Source organism: Microcaecilia unicolor, chromosome 9 (genome assembly GCF_901765095.1).
Source record: "Microcaecilia unicolor chromosome 9, aMicUni1.1, whole genome shotgun sequence".
In the NCBI taxonomy this organism is placed as follows: Eukaryota; Metazoa; Chordata; class Amphibia; order Gymnophiona; family Siphonopidae; genus Microcaecilia; species Microcaecilia unicolor.
This window is the reverse complement of record NC_044039.1, coordinates 87621841-87637034: the sequence shown is the minus strand read 5'-3', so window position 1 is coordinate 87637034 and position 15194 is coordinate 87621841. Positions and strand designations below refer to the sequence as shown.

At 41.4% G+C, this 15194-nt stretch overlaps 1 protein-coding gene across 3 annotated transcripts in view; it reads left to right on the top strand.

Moving 5' to 3' along the window:
• Positions 1-459: 459 nt before the first annotated feature.
• FMN1 (formin 1) overlaps positions 460-15194 on the top strand; it is a 169348-nt gene continuing 154613 nt past the window's right edge. The window contains exons 1-2 of one of the 3 annotated variants that reach the window (XM_030214200.1): positions 466-667; positions 864-2506. In XM_030214200.1, the coding sequence (XP_030070060.1) occupies positions 1085-2506 (1422 nt within the window). In that variant the 5' untranslated portion in view covers positions 466-667; positions 864-1084. Of the gene's footprint in view, positions 2507-15194 lie in introns of all 3 variants that reach the window. The other 2 variants (XM_030214201.1, XM_030214199.1) reach the window with 2 other exon arrangements.

The window sequence follows — 15194 nt, the reverse complement described above, 5'->3', positions numbered from 1 at the left end:
GATGCACCACTTTGTTGGTATGCGTATTTAGGAACAGTTTAAAGTACTTTTTACCATGTGTAAAATCAGTGTTATGTTTCCATACCACTTTCTGTACTAGCTTCTTGTAGTGCTTCGTAGTTCAGTTTCTTTTTCTCCCCTTTTCACCGCCCTGTATGTAATCAGAGTGAGGTATTTACTTTAGGAATACACACAGTGTATACTAATTGTTAAGTTTCTAGCTTTTGTTTACCCTACCTCCCATTTGCTACACAGTTGTACAGTAATAGGGTGTGGTGAATACTCCCTGCTCTGCAAATACCTGTTTGCAGATTTCAGGAAGAGCAGCTGAGACTGATTTAGATTAGTAATTTGAAACCCTGCTGCTTGGTTTTTCATTCTTGGCAACCAGACCTGACATTTGCATTCCAGGAGAAACCTGCAGCAGAACGGAAGTACAGGGCAGTGTTACTGTGTATTATGCTCCCAGGACTTTGGAGTTCCAGGCCATCACAGCAGTGCCGGACAGTTCCATGTACCTGTGTGCCACTGCTCGACCACAGCTTTTGCTCCTTGCCTTATTGCTGCTCCTGTGTATTGGGATATTAAAAAAAAAAAAAGTTTGTTCCAGACAAACTCTGTGGACTTTTCTGCTGATTCATAGTCACAGCTTCAGGACTGAAGTACAGTAAGTGGAATTTTATGGATTTTGTTTTGTTTTTAACGTGCGGCTAAGTTCTGTACCTGTTCATCTCTCAGCATCAGAGGAAGAGACAGAACCCAGCAGGATGAGCACAGTCTGGGAAGGCCTTGCTCCACAGAGCACTACATGTTAGTCTGTGTATGGCTTTTTTTTCCTTATAAAAGGCCTTTTTGTGTTGCAGCTGCTGGGAAAACTTTACCAATCCTGAATATACAGTCTTTGAGGTTTGTGCAGCTGGAACTGTGAAATATGACACCATCATTATAAAGTTTAGCTGGCTACATTAAGCAAATGGAGAAAGTGAGTTTCTCTAAATTCCTGTATAGAGAAGAGACCAGATAATTAAAACAATATTCCTCAAAGATTGTTTCCAAGTCTGGTAACAGTACACTAGAAACACACATGGAAACAAATGAATCTTCTGATGATGGGAGTCTGAAACCCCTGAGTCCAGAGGCCATATCATCTCTCTTTAGTAAATTCTCCATGAAGATGGTTTTTGGACTGAATGACAAACTGGAAGCATCAAAGAAAGAAGATGCTGTGCTAACAGCTGTCAGAGCCCTTGAAATGGAGAACCACGATTCTGGTAAGAGCCAAGAGGTTGCCCGGAATCACCTCAGGGAATCGCTTTTAAAGCCAGAAACACAATATGAGGAAGACAAAGAACATAAATCAGGTTCCTCAAATGCAAACCCTTTGGATTTACAAACTGACAAGTTAGAAAATTTACACATTGATAAAGGAAATTATGTCTTAGCAGATCTGGAGAATTTAGAAACAAAAACACCAAAGGATGTGTGTCTGGGGGAAATGGAAACTGTGTATGCAAACTGCACAGAGCACATGCAGGACTGGCAAACCAGTGTTGGCAGTGATGCAGAAGTCTCTCCGACATCTAGTACTGGAGAGGTAGAGGAACAAGAGGCTCCCCTTGTTCAAAGTACTTTGGTTCACACAACAAATGACACAGACTCAGACAGTGAAAGTCCAGTGCACTTTGTGAGCAGAAATGTAGCCAGTGTCTCTGCATCTGAGCCTGAAACGGTATTGTCTGCATCTATAAATGATGATCCCAAAAGGGAGGCAGAGATGGAAGTGCAGGAGAGCTGTAAGACGAGCACTAATATTACCAACGATGCTGAAACAGAAGTGACCTCAACTACTCCACAATCTCCTACAGTCACATGGGATTCAGAGGGGGTACAAGGATGTCTTGTTGACCATAGTGATTACTCTGAAGGAGACCCCTTAACTTCATCATCAGAGAAGTCATTTCAGCTTCCAGCCTTCTTCAGTGGACTAAAAGTGCACAAAAAGGGACCCATGTCAAATAAAGATACCACAGAGAGAGACAGCAACCTTGCCCAGTTGAACCTAACTCAGCCCATTCAAAAATTAAAAACAGACCCTGAGAGCCCATCGAAAAAGAAGGCAGCTGACCCCAAATCTGGCTCCAGTTTTCTGGAGCAGCTTTCCCAGCTCTTAAACTTTGACCTCCCAAAAAATGAAGAAAAAGTGACTTCCCCTGATGAACCTGAGGTCCAAGAAGATGAGAACAAAAACCAGGATAATGACCTGATGAATGAGACAGAGGTTACATCTTCATCTGAAGGCAACAAGCCAACTTCTGCCGAGACAGCACTAGATGCTTTCAAGTCATTATTCACAAGGCCTTCAAGGAAAGCACCAGTTCTCAACTCTGTTGATCTAGAGACACTGAAGCGCAAACGCCGATTTGAGAGAGAATCTCTGAAAGCCATCTTTGAGAGGTCAAAGTCCCATCCAGCCAGTAGTGACTCAGGGTTGTCAGAGACCAGATTGGTATGTTAAACTCCTCTTATATTTGTCATCTTTCTTTTTTCTTTCTTTATTTAAATTTATTTACTGCCTTTTTGAAGAAATTCACCCAGTGCAGCAAGTATAACCGTACATAAATAACAAACATTTAGAGCAGTAAAAATAGTCAAATAACAGTAGTTTATGGTTTATTAAAATTTGCTATACCGCCAAGGCTAACTGGCAGATCTAAGTGGTTTACAATAATCAAAAGAAAAAGGAACCACCAGAAACAGGAAAGTAACCGCAATATTAATTGACAAGAAGGGAAGGGAAATGGGACTTGATATACCGCCTTTCTGTGGTATTTTTGCAACTACATTCAAAGCGGTTTACATATATACAGGTACTTATTTTGTACCTGGGGCAATGGAGGGTTAAGTGACTTGCCCACAGTCATAAGGAGCTGCAGTGGGAATCGAACCCAGTTCCCCAGGATCAAAGTCCGCTGCACTAACCACTAGGCTACTCCTCCAGAGAGGAATAGCAATCACACCAAGTCATACCTAAAAACAGTGAAAGGGAAGGAGTATGGGATGGGACAAAGGCAGATACTGCAGGATGGGGGAGCAAAGATAGGAGGGAAAGGGGCTAGGGAAATAGCAGGATAACAGTGCCCAACCACAATAACTGTGTTCTATGGTGAGTCAAAGGCCTGAGTAAAAAAAAAAAACAGGCCGTGAATCCAGATTATAGCACAGTATGCTCCTTACACAGTCAACACAATACACATTAAAACGTCTTAAGAGACAGCATAGGAGGTGAGTGGAGATGGAACATTTAGACGGATATAATAGAGTAACAGGTGTTGAAGATTAAGGTAACTGATGTAAAAGAAAATTGCAAGTAGAGTCAAAAAAGGTGCATGAAAATGATCTCAGAGTGTATGTGATAAGCAGGTCCTGCTACATTATGTGCATCTGGTATTAGTTCTTCTGTCTAGTTAGTTGCTTCTTTCATTAAAAGCTTGGGAGAAGTAGAGATAGCCTTGTGTTAGGCAATGCTTTTCTGGGAGCGCATTCTAGAGTGTGGGGGCAACTCTGAAGACTCGTTTGTGGGTAACACATCTGGTGATTTCTTTTGGAGAGGGGGTGGTTAGGGATAAGTCCCTTGGGACGACAATAGCTCTGAGATGTCACTTTGAGCCAGTGACACCTCACTGCCAAACAGGACAATTCTTAATTCACCCTAATGAGTCATAAAACAGGCAGCAGAAAGAAGTAACTTTGCAAAGAATTCCTAAAACCTTCACTTCCAACTCCTAGCAAATAATATAGGATCAGATATTCAGTGGACTGGGAGGGGATATTCAGCAGCATTGAAGCGGGCAATGCTGTTGAATATTTCTTCTGATCTCCATGGCACTATTTTATTAGATATCAAAAATTTAGAGTTGAGCAGGGATATATACAATAACACAACACCTGCTGATTACCATTAGATAACAAGAAACAACAGCACTCACAAATAACTATAAAAGTGGAAGATAGTGTTTCGGTGCGAAACACCCCAAACAGGACTAATCATAAGGGCTACAGCAGTTATAATCACTGGCAACATAACCACTATCTTGTTAATGCCAGGGCGGAGCTGGAAAGTATGTGGGCACCAGCCTTATTCGGTGCCAGTGCCCATATACCTAACTGGGTAGATAAGCCTGCACAAAAAAGCAGTCTTATCTTTGCCGGTTAGGGATGCAGGTACCAGTTCTGACTGGAACCTACATAACTTCTCAGACCGTAGATGAACTTCCCAAAAATCACTAAAAAACAACCTTTTCAGTAAGGCATACCACAACGTTCCATCCTAAATACCAGACAACGAAACGTATACTAGAATTGGACATAATCGAACTCTCTATACCTGACTGCTTCATCTACTTTCACTAATGATGAACTTTAACGCAATACCACTTTATTTCTCATTCCAAAAATAAATTCTCTATACTTGACTGCTTAATCTACTGTCACTTATGAACTTTAACTCAATACCAATTTGTATTCATGCCGGAAATGGCGATCGCCATTATGAAATATTGTAAGCCACATTGAGCCTGCAAATAGGTGGGAAAATGTTGGATACAAATGCAACAAATAATAAATAAATACTCAATGTCAGTGCCTAGATATGGCCCGGCATTGAATATCTAGGTCTAATTCAGCCTACAGCTGTCATCAGCTTTAAAACCTCTCACTGTTATGGTCAGTGGCATATTTAAACTAGGTGCGTCAGTGGCGTTACCACCCCGTTAGACCCACCCCCAGCCTTAAAATCCTCTCCGCTTTAGTCTTCAGCTGGGCAGCCGACCTGCCCTTCCCAAACAGGAAGTTGCATCAGAAGGGGCGGTTCAGGGAGGAAGTCAAGGAGCAAACCACAGGCAGCCTATGAGCGCCACCGCTGGTACCTGGGTGAAAACTAAAGCCAAGAAGATTTTAAGGTATTGCGGGGGGAGGGGGGAGATGTGCCCCCTGTAAAAAGTTCCTGGCTACGCTATTGGCTATGGCTGAATATTTCCCGGATAGTTTTTGAAATTGTTGTTCTGCCAACCAAAGCATTTTATTTGGACCCTTGTGCACACTCTGAAACTCGTAACATTCAGTTACTTCCATACAGCAGCTGTTTATTCAATACAGTGCTGCTGGTAGCCTTATATATGAGCAGTACTAAGGGGTGCTATTTACTGTTTCTTTTTTCCCTATAAACACAAAAGGTGTAGCTCTGTAACAGGGTATGTGCCTTTATAAAATGTACATGTACACTGCAACTCCTGTGCTCCACCTAAATTTAACACCCCCAGGAATACCTATGCCTAGCAAATGTATAAGTATGTACAATCTCAGTATTTATACATGCAGCCTTGTAGGTTTTTTTTCACATGTAAAACTGGCTTTATCTGAGCAATATTCAGCCTGTGGTGGTCAGCAGTATTAAAGTCCCTGAAAGCCGTGGGCTTCACTTGACTCAGATATTCAATATTAGGCCGTGACCTGGGACTGGCATTTGGCATTGAATATCCAGATCATTAGCAGACCCAGAATTTATGCGGATGGCACTGCTGGTATCTGCATACTCAAAGATAGGATTGCTTTTTGTGCGGTTCTTTCTGCCCAATTAGGTATGCTGCCACTGGCACTGAATGTCAGTGGAATCTGCATATATTCTGGGTCTGTCCTCGGATCGCCCCAGTTCTTATTTTCATATGAAATCTTTATTGGATATTTTAATTGTAAACATCTCTGATCTGAAGAAGATGAGTGGTACATCAAGGTTTTTAAATAAACATAAATGTAACCAGACAGTGTTGCAGCGGTCAGAGGGTATATTTAGCAGTGCTGTCCAGTTAAGACCCACTGAATATGCCCACCTCATTCCGCTGATCGGGGTTTGTGGATGCTGGCTTAAACCCATTTGAATATCTACCATTGCCAGATAAATTAGCCCCTAATATTCAATGCCAACCCTTTTCCAGCACCAGCATAAAATATCCAGGGCTGTCCGGATATATAATGGCCACCAGCTGTTATGTGGCTTCCCTCCGATATTCAGCTGGTAGTACTGTGGCTCCACGACAGCCTTTTTGTTGAGGCAGCTGCTAGGGATAGGAGCAAGTAGGGTTCGCTCCTGCCTTTTCACTCCTCGCTGGACCACCAGGGATCTTAGGTAGCCCCAAGTAGGCCTATTGTGACCAGGGGGTTGGGGGAGGGGGATCAGAAGAGCTGTTCTACATTGGATGGGAGGGGGATTAGAAGGGGGCAGCCTCAAGCCTTCACTGCTACTACCCGGAGGATAACTTGGCACCAGCCAATATTCAGACTGGTACCAGTACCCTCACCACATAAAATTAAGACAGCCTTTTTTTCTGTCCCAACTTCATGCAGTTACCTAGATGGTTAGCGGTCACTGCATACGTTGGCTGGATTAATATTCAAACTTAGAAAGTTTGGTAGTGTCTCCTCTCATATGGCTAATTTACATTGGCTTCCATTTCAGGAAAGAATTCTATTTAAATTGGCTTGTTTGATGTTTCAGATTCTTCACAGTTTTGTACCATTATCCCGGTTTTCTGTAAGACTGCACGGTTCTTTTATCCTTTGTTTTCTTTAAAGGTGTGCATTTTTTTAAGATGGCAAATATTTTGTTTTCATCACTTGTAATTCCTTTTTGGAATTCCTTTTCTTCTGTTATTAGATTGGAGACAAATTATTATGCTTTTCAAAAAAAGCTGAAAACTTATTTGTTTGGTAGATTACGATTATCATAAACATTGTTTGTTCTTTTACCTTATTAAGATGTATTTCTGCAGCCCTCGTTCTGTAAACTGCATTGAACCTTTTTTGTAGGGCAGTGGTTCCCAAACCTGGTCCTGGACGCACCCCAGCCAGTCAGTTTTTCTTGACATCCACAATGAATATTCGTGATAGAGATTTGCATGCACTACCTCCACTGTATTCAAATCTATCTCATGAATATGTATTGTGGATACTGAAAACCTCCACCATTTTTTCTATAATGAAATATTTCCTTGGATTACTCCTGAGTCTATGCCCTTTCACGTTCATCCTATGCCTTCCCATTCCAGAGCTTCCTTTCAAATGAAAGACACTTGACTCCTGTACATTTATGCCACAGAGGTATTTAAATGTCTATAACATATCTTCCCCTCCCGCCCTTCTTCCAGATTATACATACTGAGATTTTTAAGTCTGCCCCCATACACTTTACAATGAAGACCATTGATCATTTCAGTAGCTGCCCTCTGAACCAACACCATCCTATGCATATCTTTGATAGATATTTCACATTTGAACCTCAGATGTAACTTTTGAGATTATTATGGAAACTCAGACTGATCAGGTCTAGCTTCACTCCTGATGTTTTTAGAATGATTTTACAAACAGTGGTATTAATTCATGTTGACTATTGTAACATCATGTACATGGGTTGTAAAGAAATCATCTTAAAGGAACTTCAGACATTATTAAACACTGAGAGTGCCACACCATTGCTGTTGAAGTTATGCTGGTTGAATTGCATATTACTTTTAAATTATACTCCTTCATTTTCCTAATTCTGCATGGTTATGCCCCTAGCTATATTCTTCTGCTTGTTGATTTGTCAGAAACTCAAGACCAGAATCCAGGGAATTTTTAATCTTTCATTATAAAAATCTAGGAACATTGTTTGTTTATTTAGCTGAAGATATTTTCGGCAACCTTTTCATATCAGGCTGCAAATAGATGGAATGAGTTACACCAAACTATAAGATACCAGACAAATTTTGGAAATTATAGAAGACTCATTTATATAGTAAGTACATGGATATTAAATAATGTAGCTTGGTTTATTACAGTCAATTTTGTAACTTCCTGGGAATGCCCAGCTTCTTAGCAAGTTAGCCACACTGAACTCAAGAGGTGTCATACTGTAATGTAATCATTTATTGATCTCTTTTCACAACTTTTAGTCTGTGGCACACAAAAGCTATTTTCCAGTCGCTAGGGACAATTCCCCCTTCAAAAGATATAGAAACCATATTTAATAAGTAGGGAATAAATATGGAGTCAAATTTTTTTTTATCAATCATCACTGAATACAGAGTGGTTGTAATATTAAAAGTCTTTAAAGCATTATGTATTACAGCATTAATGGGATGATTGAATGCAGCTAATATGCTACATGGTAAATGACAAGCAAAGCAGTTATCAGCTGTAGTTGTTAACTTTAAAAACTCAGTATGATCTTGTGTTCCAAGAAGATGATTGGCAACAATTTTGATACTAATGATAACACTATTGAAAGCTGAAGTGCTTGAACTTTCTTGAAAGAATAAGAAGCTAAAGTGTCAATCAAAAGTACAGAACGTTCGCTATTTTGTTCAATATTTTCTGTTAATGAGTATAAAATGTTATACAATTTTGCTGAACGAGGAGCTGCAACTATCAAATTAGAAAGTAAGCTTTTTTTTTAGCTGATAGAAGTGTAGATCTATATAAGCGTGCTGTCTGTTTAAAAGACACCAGTGATTCTGACATTCAGTTCCTTCTCCATTTCCATTCCTTACATAAGTATTGCCATACTGACACAGACCAAAGGTCCATCAAGCCCAGCATCCTGTTTCCAACAGTGGCCAATCCACGTCACAAATACCTGGCAAGATCCCGAAAAAGTTCAATACATTTTATGCTGCTTATCCCAGAAATAATAAAAAAAATATAACAAAAAATGGCAACCCTCCACCTCTTTTAACTTGAACCATACACAACAAACTGCCGGTGGAGCAGCTCACACTGATTTATTCTTTGATAAGGGGATGTCTCATACTATCACACAGGCACTTCTTTTTTGTGCTTCTTTAAAGCCTCAGTTTTAGTGACTATGTTATAATCATCGACTACCCCCAACCACTGATAGTGCTGTCAACCAACTCAAAATAAGTGTTCAACAATAAATTAATCCATGTTATAGCAAATAATTCTTCTTTAGTTTATATCAATTTTTTATAAATTTATATGCACTATCATTTGTACCTTATATGCAGAGCTTAAACTAGTGCAGAAACAATGTTTAAACTTGTCATGCAGGAACAATGTTTTGACTTACCTGGCTGAAAACCCCATGCTGCTTTATTGTCTGTAGCTCATGCTGTGGATTCAGCCCTCCTGCATTACTTAGATCTCACTTGTCAGCAGTCCATTAAACAGCTGGTAAATGTCTTGTCCAGGACCTGTTTCTCGGTGCCTCGCTTTGTCAAGGGAACTTGCATATACTTCACCAGCGACTGCAGACAAAGAGTATGAGACATCCCCTTATCAAAGAATAAATAAGTGTGAGCTGCTCCACCGGCAGTTTGTTGCGTATTCCAGAAATAAGCAGTGTTTTTCCCCAAGCCAATTTAATAATGGTTTATGGACTTTTCCTTTAGGAAGCTGTCCAGACCTTTGTTTAAATCCCGCTAAGCTAATGGCTTTTACCACATTCTCTGGCAACGAATTCCAGAGTTTAATTACACATTGAGTGAAGAAACATTTTCTCCGATTCACATTAAATTTACTACTTTGTAGCTTCATCACATGTGCCCTAGTCCTAATATTTTTGGAAAGAGTAAACAAATCATTCACGTCTACCTGTTCCACTCCACTCATTATTTTATATACCTCTATCATATCTTGCCTCAGCCATTTTTTCTCCACGCTGAAGAGCCCTAGATGCTTCAGCCTTTCCTCATAGGGAAGTCATCCCATCCCCTTTATCATTTTCGTTGCCCTTCTCTGTACCTTTTCTATTTCCACTATATCTTTTTTGAGATGCGATGACCAGAATTGAACACAATATTCAATCCTTGTCCCTGTATCGCTCCATGGTGCAATCACACATTGAGTATTGTGTTCAGTTCTGGTCACTGTATCTCAAAAAAATATAGCAGGGATCTGTACTGGGAACGGTACTATTTAACATATTTATAAATGATATGGAAATCGGAATGATGAGTGAGGTGATCAAATTTGCAGATGATACAAAACTATTCAAGGCTGTTAAAACACGTGTGGACCGTGAAATATTGCAGGAAGACCTTAGGAAATTGGAAGACTGGGCGTCCAAATAGCAGATGAAATTTAATGTGGACAGAGGCAAGGTGATGTACATTGGAAAGAATAATCCGAATCGCAGTTACCTGATGCTAGGGTCAGCACTCAAGAAAAAGATCTGGGTGTCGTTGTAGATAATGCGCTGAAATCTTCTGCTCAGTGTGTGGCGGCGGCCAAAAAAGCAAACAGGATGCTAGGAATTATTAGGAAAGGGATGCTGAATAAGACCGAAAATATTATAATGCCTTTGTATCGCTCCATGGTGCATCCGCACCTTGAGTATTGCGTTCAGTTCTGGTCTCCGTATCTCAAAAAAGTTATAGCGGAATTAGAAAAGGTTCAAAAAAGAGTGACCAAAATGATTAAGGGGGTGGAATTTTTCTTGTATGAGGAAAGGCTAAAGAGGTTAGGACTCTTCAGCTTGGAAAAGAGACAGATGAGGGGAGATACGATTTGAGGTCTACAAAATCCTGAGTGGTGTAGAACGAGTAGAAGTAAATCAATTTTTTTACTCGTTCCAAAAGTACAAAGAGTAGGGTACACTCAAGGAAGTTACATGGAAATACTTTTAAAACAGATTGGAGGAAATATTTTTTTACTCAACGAATAGTTGTTACTCTGGAATTCTTTGCCAGAGGATGTAACAGTGGTTAGCTTATCTGGGTAAAAAAAAAAAGTTTGGACAAGTTCCTGGATGAAAAGTCCATAGTCTGCTATTGAGACAGACATGGGGAAGCAACTGCTTGCCCTGGGATTTGTAGCATGAAATGTTGCCACAATTTGGATTTCTGCCAGGTACTTGTGACCTGGATTGGCCACTGTTGGAAACAGGATACTGGGCTAGATGGACCGTTGGTCTGACCCAGTATGGCTATTCTTATGTTCTCAGTTGTTGTGTAAACCAAGGTTCTTTCTTTTCTTCGATATAGCATTATGCTTCCATAGATGGAAGCTTATCTAGCATGGACTTTAAAGAGTCATTCCAAGTTGAAATTTTAGGGGTCAAGATTTTGCCGGCAGGAGTGAGTGTTTTGCTGTCTGCCACCAGCATTACATATGGATATTCAGTGCTGGACCATGTCTGGGCTTTGGCACTGAATATCCAGTTTCTGCGGTACTGACTAACACATTGCCGGTTGTCGATATTTAGGACTTAACTGACCATGTGTTGCCACATAAAGGGGTCCTTTTACGAAGCTGCATCAAAAGAGGGCCTGCGCTGGCATTGGTGCATGTGCTTTTACCACCACCCATTGAGGTGTGGCAGTAAGGGCTCCCATGCTAACCCTGCGGTAACTGGACAGCATGCGGCACTGCCCGATTACCACCAGATACACCGGCGCTACAAAAATTAAAATGGTGCACGCAGGGGGTGGGAATTACTGCCGGTCTTCTGCGGTAGCCCAGCGGTACTTCCATTTTAGTGAGTGGTAAGCCCATGTTGGGCTTACCGCCGCTTTGTAAAAGACACACTGTGTTTTATGTGGCCCCATGCATGCGGTTGCCCTGGCTGGTTAAGTGCTGAATATCGACACTTAGCTAGCCAAGTGCCGACTGCATCCCTGGAATGCCCTCAAATAACCAGCTTTCATTTAGACACGAACCACTAATTTTCAGTGGTGATAACCAGTTTTGCTGCTGAAAATTAGCAGAGAGCCCCCCCGAACAAGCAACTTAACTAGTCAGCTGTTCTCTCTTGCTGGTTAAATTGTTTTGCATATCCACCAGTTCATGGGAGCCAACTTTTCAAAATTATTGAGGGTGCTAAGTCCAGTGGAAATAACCTATCCCTGGACACATACAAGGAATTTTCTCAATATTGGGGATGCTCAAGCACCCACAGCACCAGCTCCTATGCACCAGTTAGCCTCTAAAAGGACAGCAGAAAAATGATGATCTAGGTTCAGAGTTTCTGCTAGCATCTCATGTATGATAAGATTTATAGCTCTTTTATTAGTTTATTTTAAAAATGTAGAACCCGCACCACCTACCATTCTGGGTGCTGCAGTTGGAAGGGCCAGGGGTGGCCGGGTGGGGGGGGGGAGCAACACTTGCCTCTCTCTCCTCCCTCCCTTCATGCGGGCACGCTAGGCATACCTTTGCTGGCAACCAATAAATGGACTGCCACCACTCCCAACATCTTGCTCTGAGCAGCATGCTGAAACTTCTCACACATGCTGGAGAAGTCCCAGCCTGCTGCTCAGAGCTGGAAACAAGGAACTGGGAGCAGCAGCAGTCTACTTACTTGGCTGGCAGGGCTCAGCATCCCCACCAGCAAAGTAAAAGAAAATTCAGCAGGGGGCCCAAGTCCACATTTTGGGAGCCAGTTGTTAAAGTAGCCATGGAGGGCCCTACTTTAACAACCGGCTCCCAAAATTCTTAAAAACTTAACAACCGGTTCTTGCGAGCCTGTGAGAACCTGCTCCAGCACACCACTGCAGATGTGTTTCTCTTTTTTCAGCTGGATTAAAAGGGATTCTGATTCAGTTAGATGGGTGATGGCAATTCTGCATAGATTGATTTTGTCCCAGGTCAGAATTGCTACCCTTCCACCCCATCTCCTTGTATTTTGTTGATGTTGGATGTTGAAACCTGTTAGGCATAGCTGAGACAGTGGTAGTCCCCCAGTTTCATCTAGCAAAGTCTCAGTTATTCCTAAAATGTCTAGATGTTGTTCACAGATGAAATCATGGATCATTGGAGATTTCTTGGTAGCTGATTTGGCATTGACCAGGCCTATGGTTTAAAAGGGTGATCTGTGTCTCCTGGGGTAGGTTGAGTATGATAGTGTGATGATTGGGTTCTAGGCAGGATTTTGACCTCTGGCATTTTTGTCTTCTCTTTAGTTGGAGGGGATTATATGTTCCATTTCCCCACACTATTGGGATCGCCAAAATCTCTTGGACTACTGGGCCAAAGCACATTCTTATGTATTTTTTTCTTTGTTTTTGTTTAAGCCATCTAGATTTGGAGATGGTGTAGGGTAAAAGATTTTATAAATCTTTGCTATGCCTTTTTGGCCTTATAGGCAAAAATGGAACTCAAAAACCATTTTGTATTTAAAATTTCCTTTTAATGGGGTCTCCAGTATTGCACAAGTATGTTCAATAACAGGCAAATTAAAACAATAAGACAGATTGTCCATAGAATCAAGGTAAAGTAGTTGCAAAAGAAGTCATACAGATTATATAGGGGTTCTTTTACTAAGCCGCGTAGGCTCCTACGTGTGTCAATTTTGAATTACCGCCCCAATTTCATTCTTTACACGCATCCACTATATTTTATTTTCCGGTGCGTGGTGCTAAGCGGGCAGTAATCAGCATTGTATGCATGTAAACCATGACTGCCCGGTCAATGCATGAGACCTTACCGCTAGGTCAGTGGGTAGCGGTGAGGTCTCATGCTGAAACGCACGCCAATTTTTATTTTGTCGCACGTCCATTTTTGACCCCCCCAAAAAAAGATCTTTTTTTGCAGGTGCGCTGAAAAATGGACCTGCGTGCGTCCAATACACACATCTACACCAGCGCAGGCCAATTTTTGGCGCACCCTAATAAAAGGACCCCATAGTCTCCTTTGGTCAATATCACACACTTCCAACTGCAACATCATTCACCTTTCTGTCCAGGCTAAGTAGATGAACTCTCTCCTTACTCTATCTCCTCACTGCTTGCTACTCTATAGCCCTTATTTCCTTTTATCAGATGTGTTGTATCTCTGGAGCAACTTTTAGCCCAGTGTCTCCTCTCTCTCTTAGTTGACAAGACAGTATTTCTGTGCTCATATCCTTCTAGTGGTCCCACTACCTCTGGCCCAGGACTCTATATTCCCCAAGTGATATGGTTCCATTGTGTAAACAGGTTAAAGATAGGACCCAAGGTGAATGGTTATCTCTTGTCACACAAGATGTTAGCACTCAGCTTCCAGAATTCATCCCTCGTCTGGAACTGTCTGCTGTCAGCAGCTTCACTCTTCTGAATCTTCCTGACAGAGGATCAGGATCCAGTCTCCTCATGACCAGATTCCTCTTCCTTTGGGCATCTTGTGCCTCGATGTTGGGGGGGGGGGGGGGCAGGAGCCTGAAAATTTAGTATATATGGGAATGCTCTGCTCCTTTGTGCACCAGGGAATACCTATGAATCAAGCTGGTAACCTACAGTATGTGCTTCTTTTGATTTCCTTCATCATTTCCCCTTAGACCCTGGAACAGCGAGTTACGATTCTGTGGGCTGCCTGGGTGAGGTAGCGCACCTGCTGTAGTGCTCCTTATTCAAGCTCAAATGTTATTGGGTCATTTTTCTCAAAATAGACTTTCTACTATTCAGATTTGATTGGTACCTTCTCTGGAGCGGGAACCCACAATGTTCCTCCTGCAACTGCATAGGAAGGCACATTTGGTGTCCTGCTACATCTGTGTTTAAAGGAAGGATATAGTCCTCATGGAACTGCCCCGGAACTGTGTTTGAAAAGCATTTCTGATTTTCAAGTGGATTTTAAATAAAACACACAGGGAGGGAGAGACAGAGGAGGGGTTCTCCTGAAGTTCCTGCAGATACCAGAAAGTGACCCCTGCTCAAAGATATTGGGATCAGCTGTAAAAGTTTAGAAAATTGTTCATCAGCTTGAAAGCATCTGACACCTCTTACCTCCTGGAGACAAACCCAAGTACAGGGATTTTTGCTTGATATCAAAATAGCATAAACATAATGTTTTGGAAAGATTGAATTAAGGGGGCTTTGTGTCGGTGTTTTGAGATCTTGTTTTAAACATAAGGGTGTTGTGTTTTGTAGAGGCACTGTTCACATTTTTCTGGATGTAGCAAAGACAATTCAGGTGTGTAAAGACAAATTTTTTTTCCAAAATTTCCTTGTAAAAGTATGATTTCCTTATCTGGTAAACACTGTGTTTTTCTTGACCCTGCGCTGCTTGAGATGGTCTAACTGGACTAGAAAGTAAGGTTTCCATTTCAGGTCGATTACTGCCAATTTAGGGGTATTACCAATGCTAATGTAGTGGAGGATAATTATTTTTGTTCTCTGCTTAAAATTTCTTTTATTTTTGTTTCACACATTTCTAGCCCACCTATT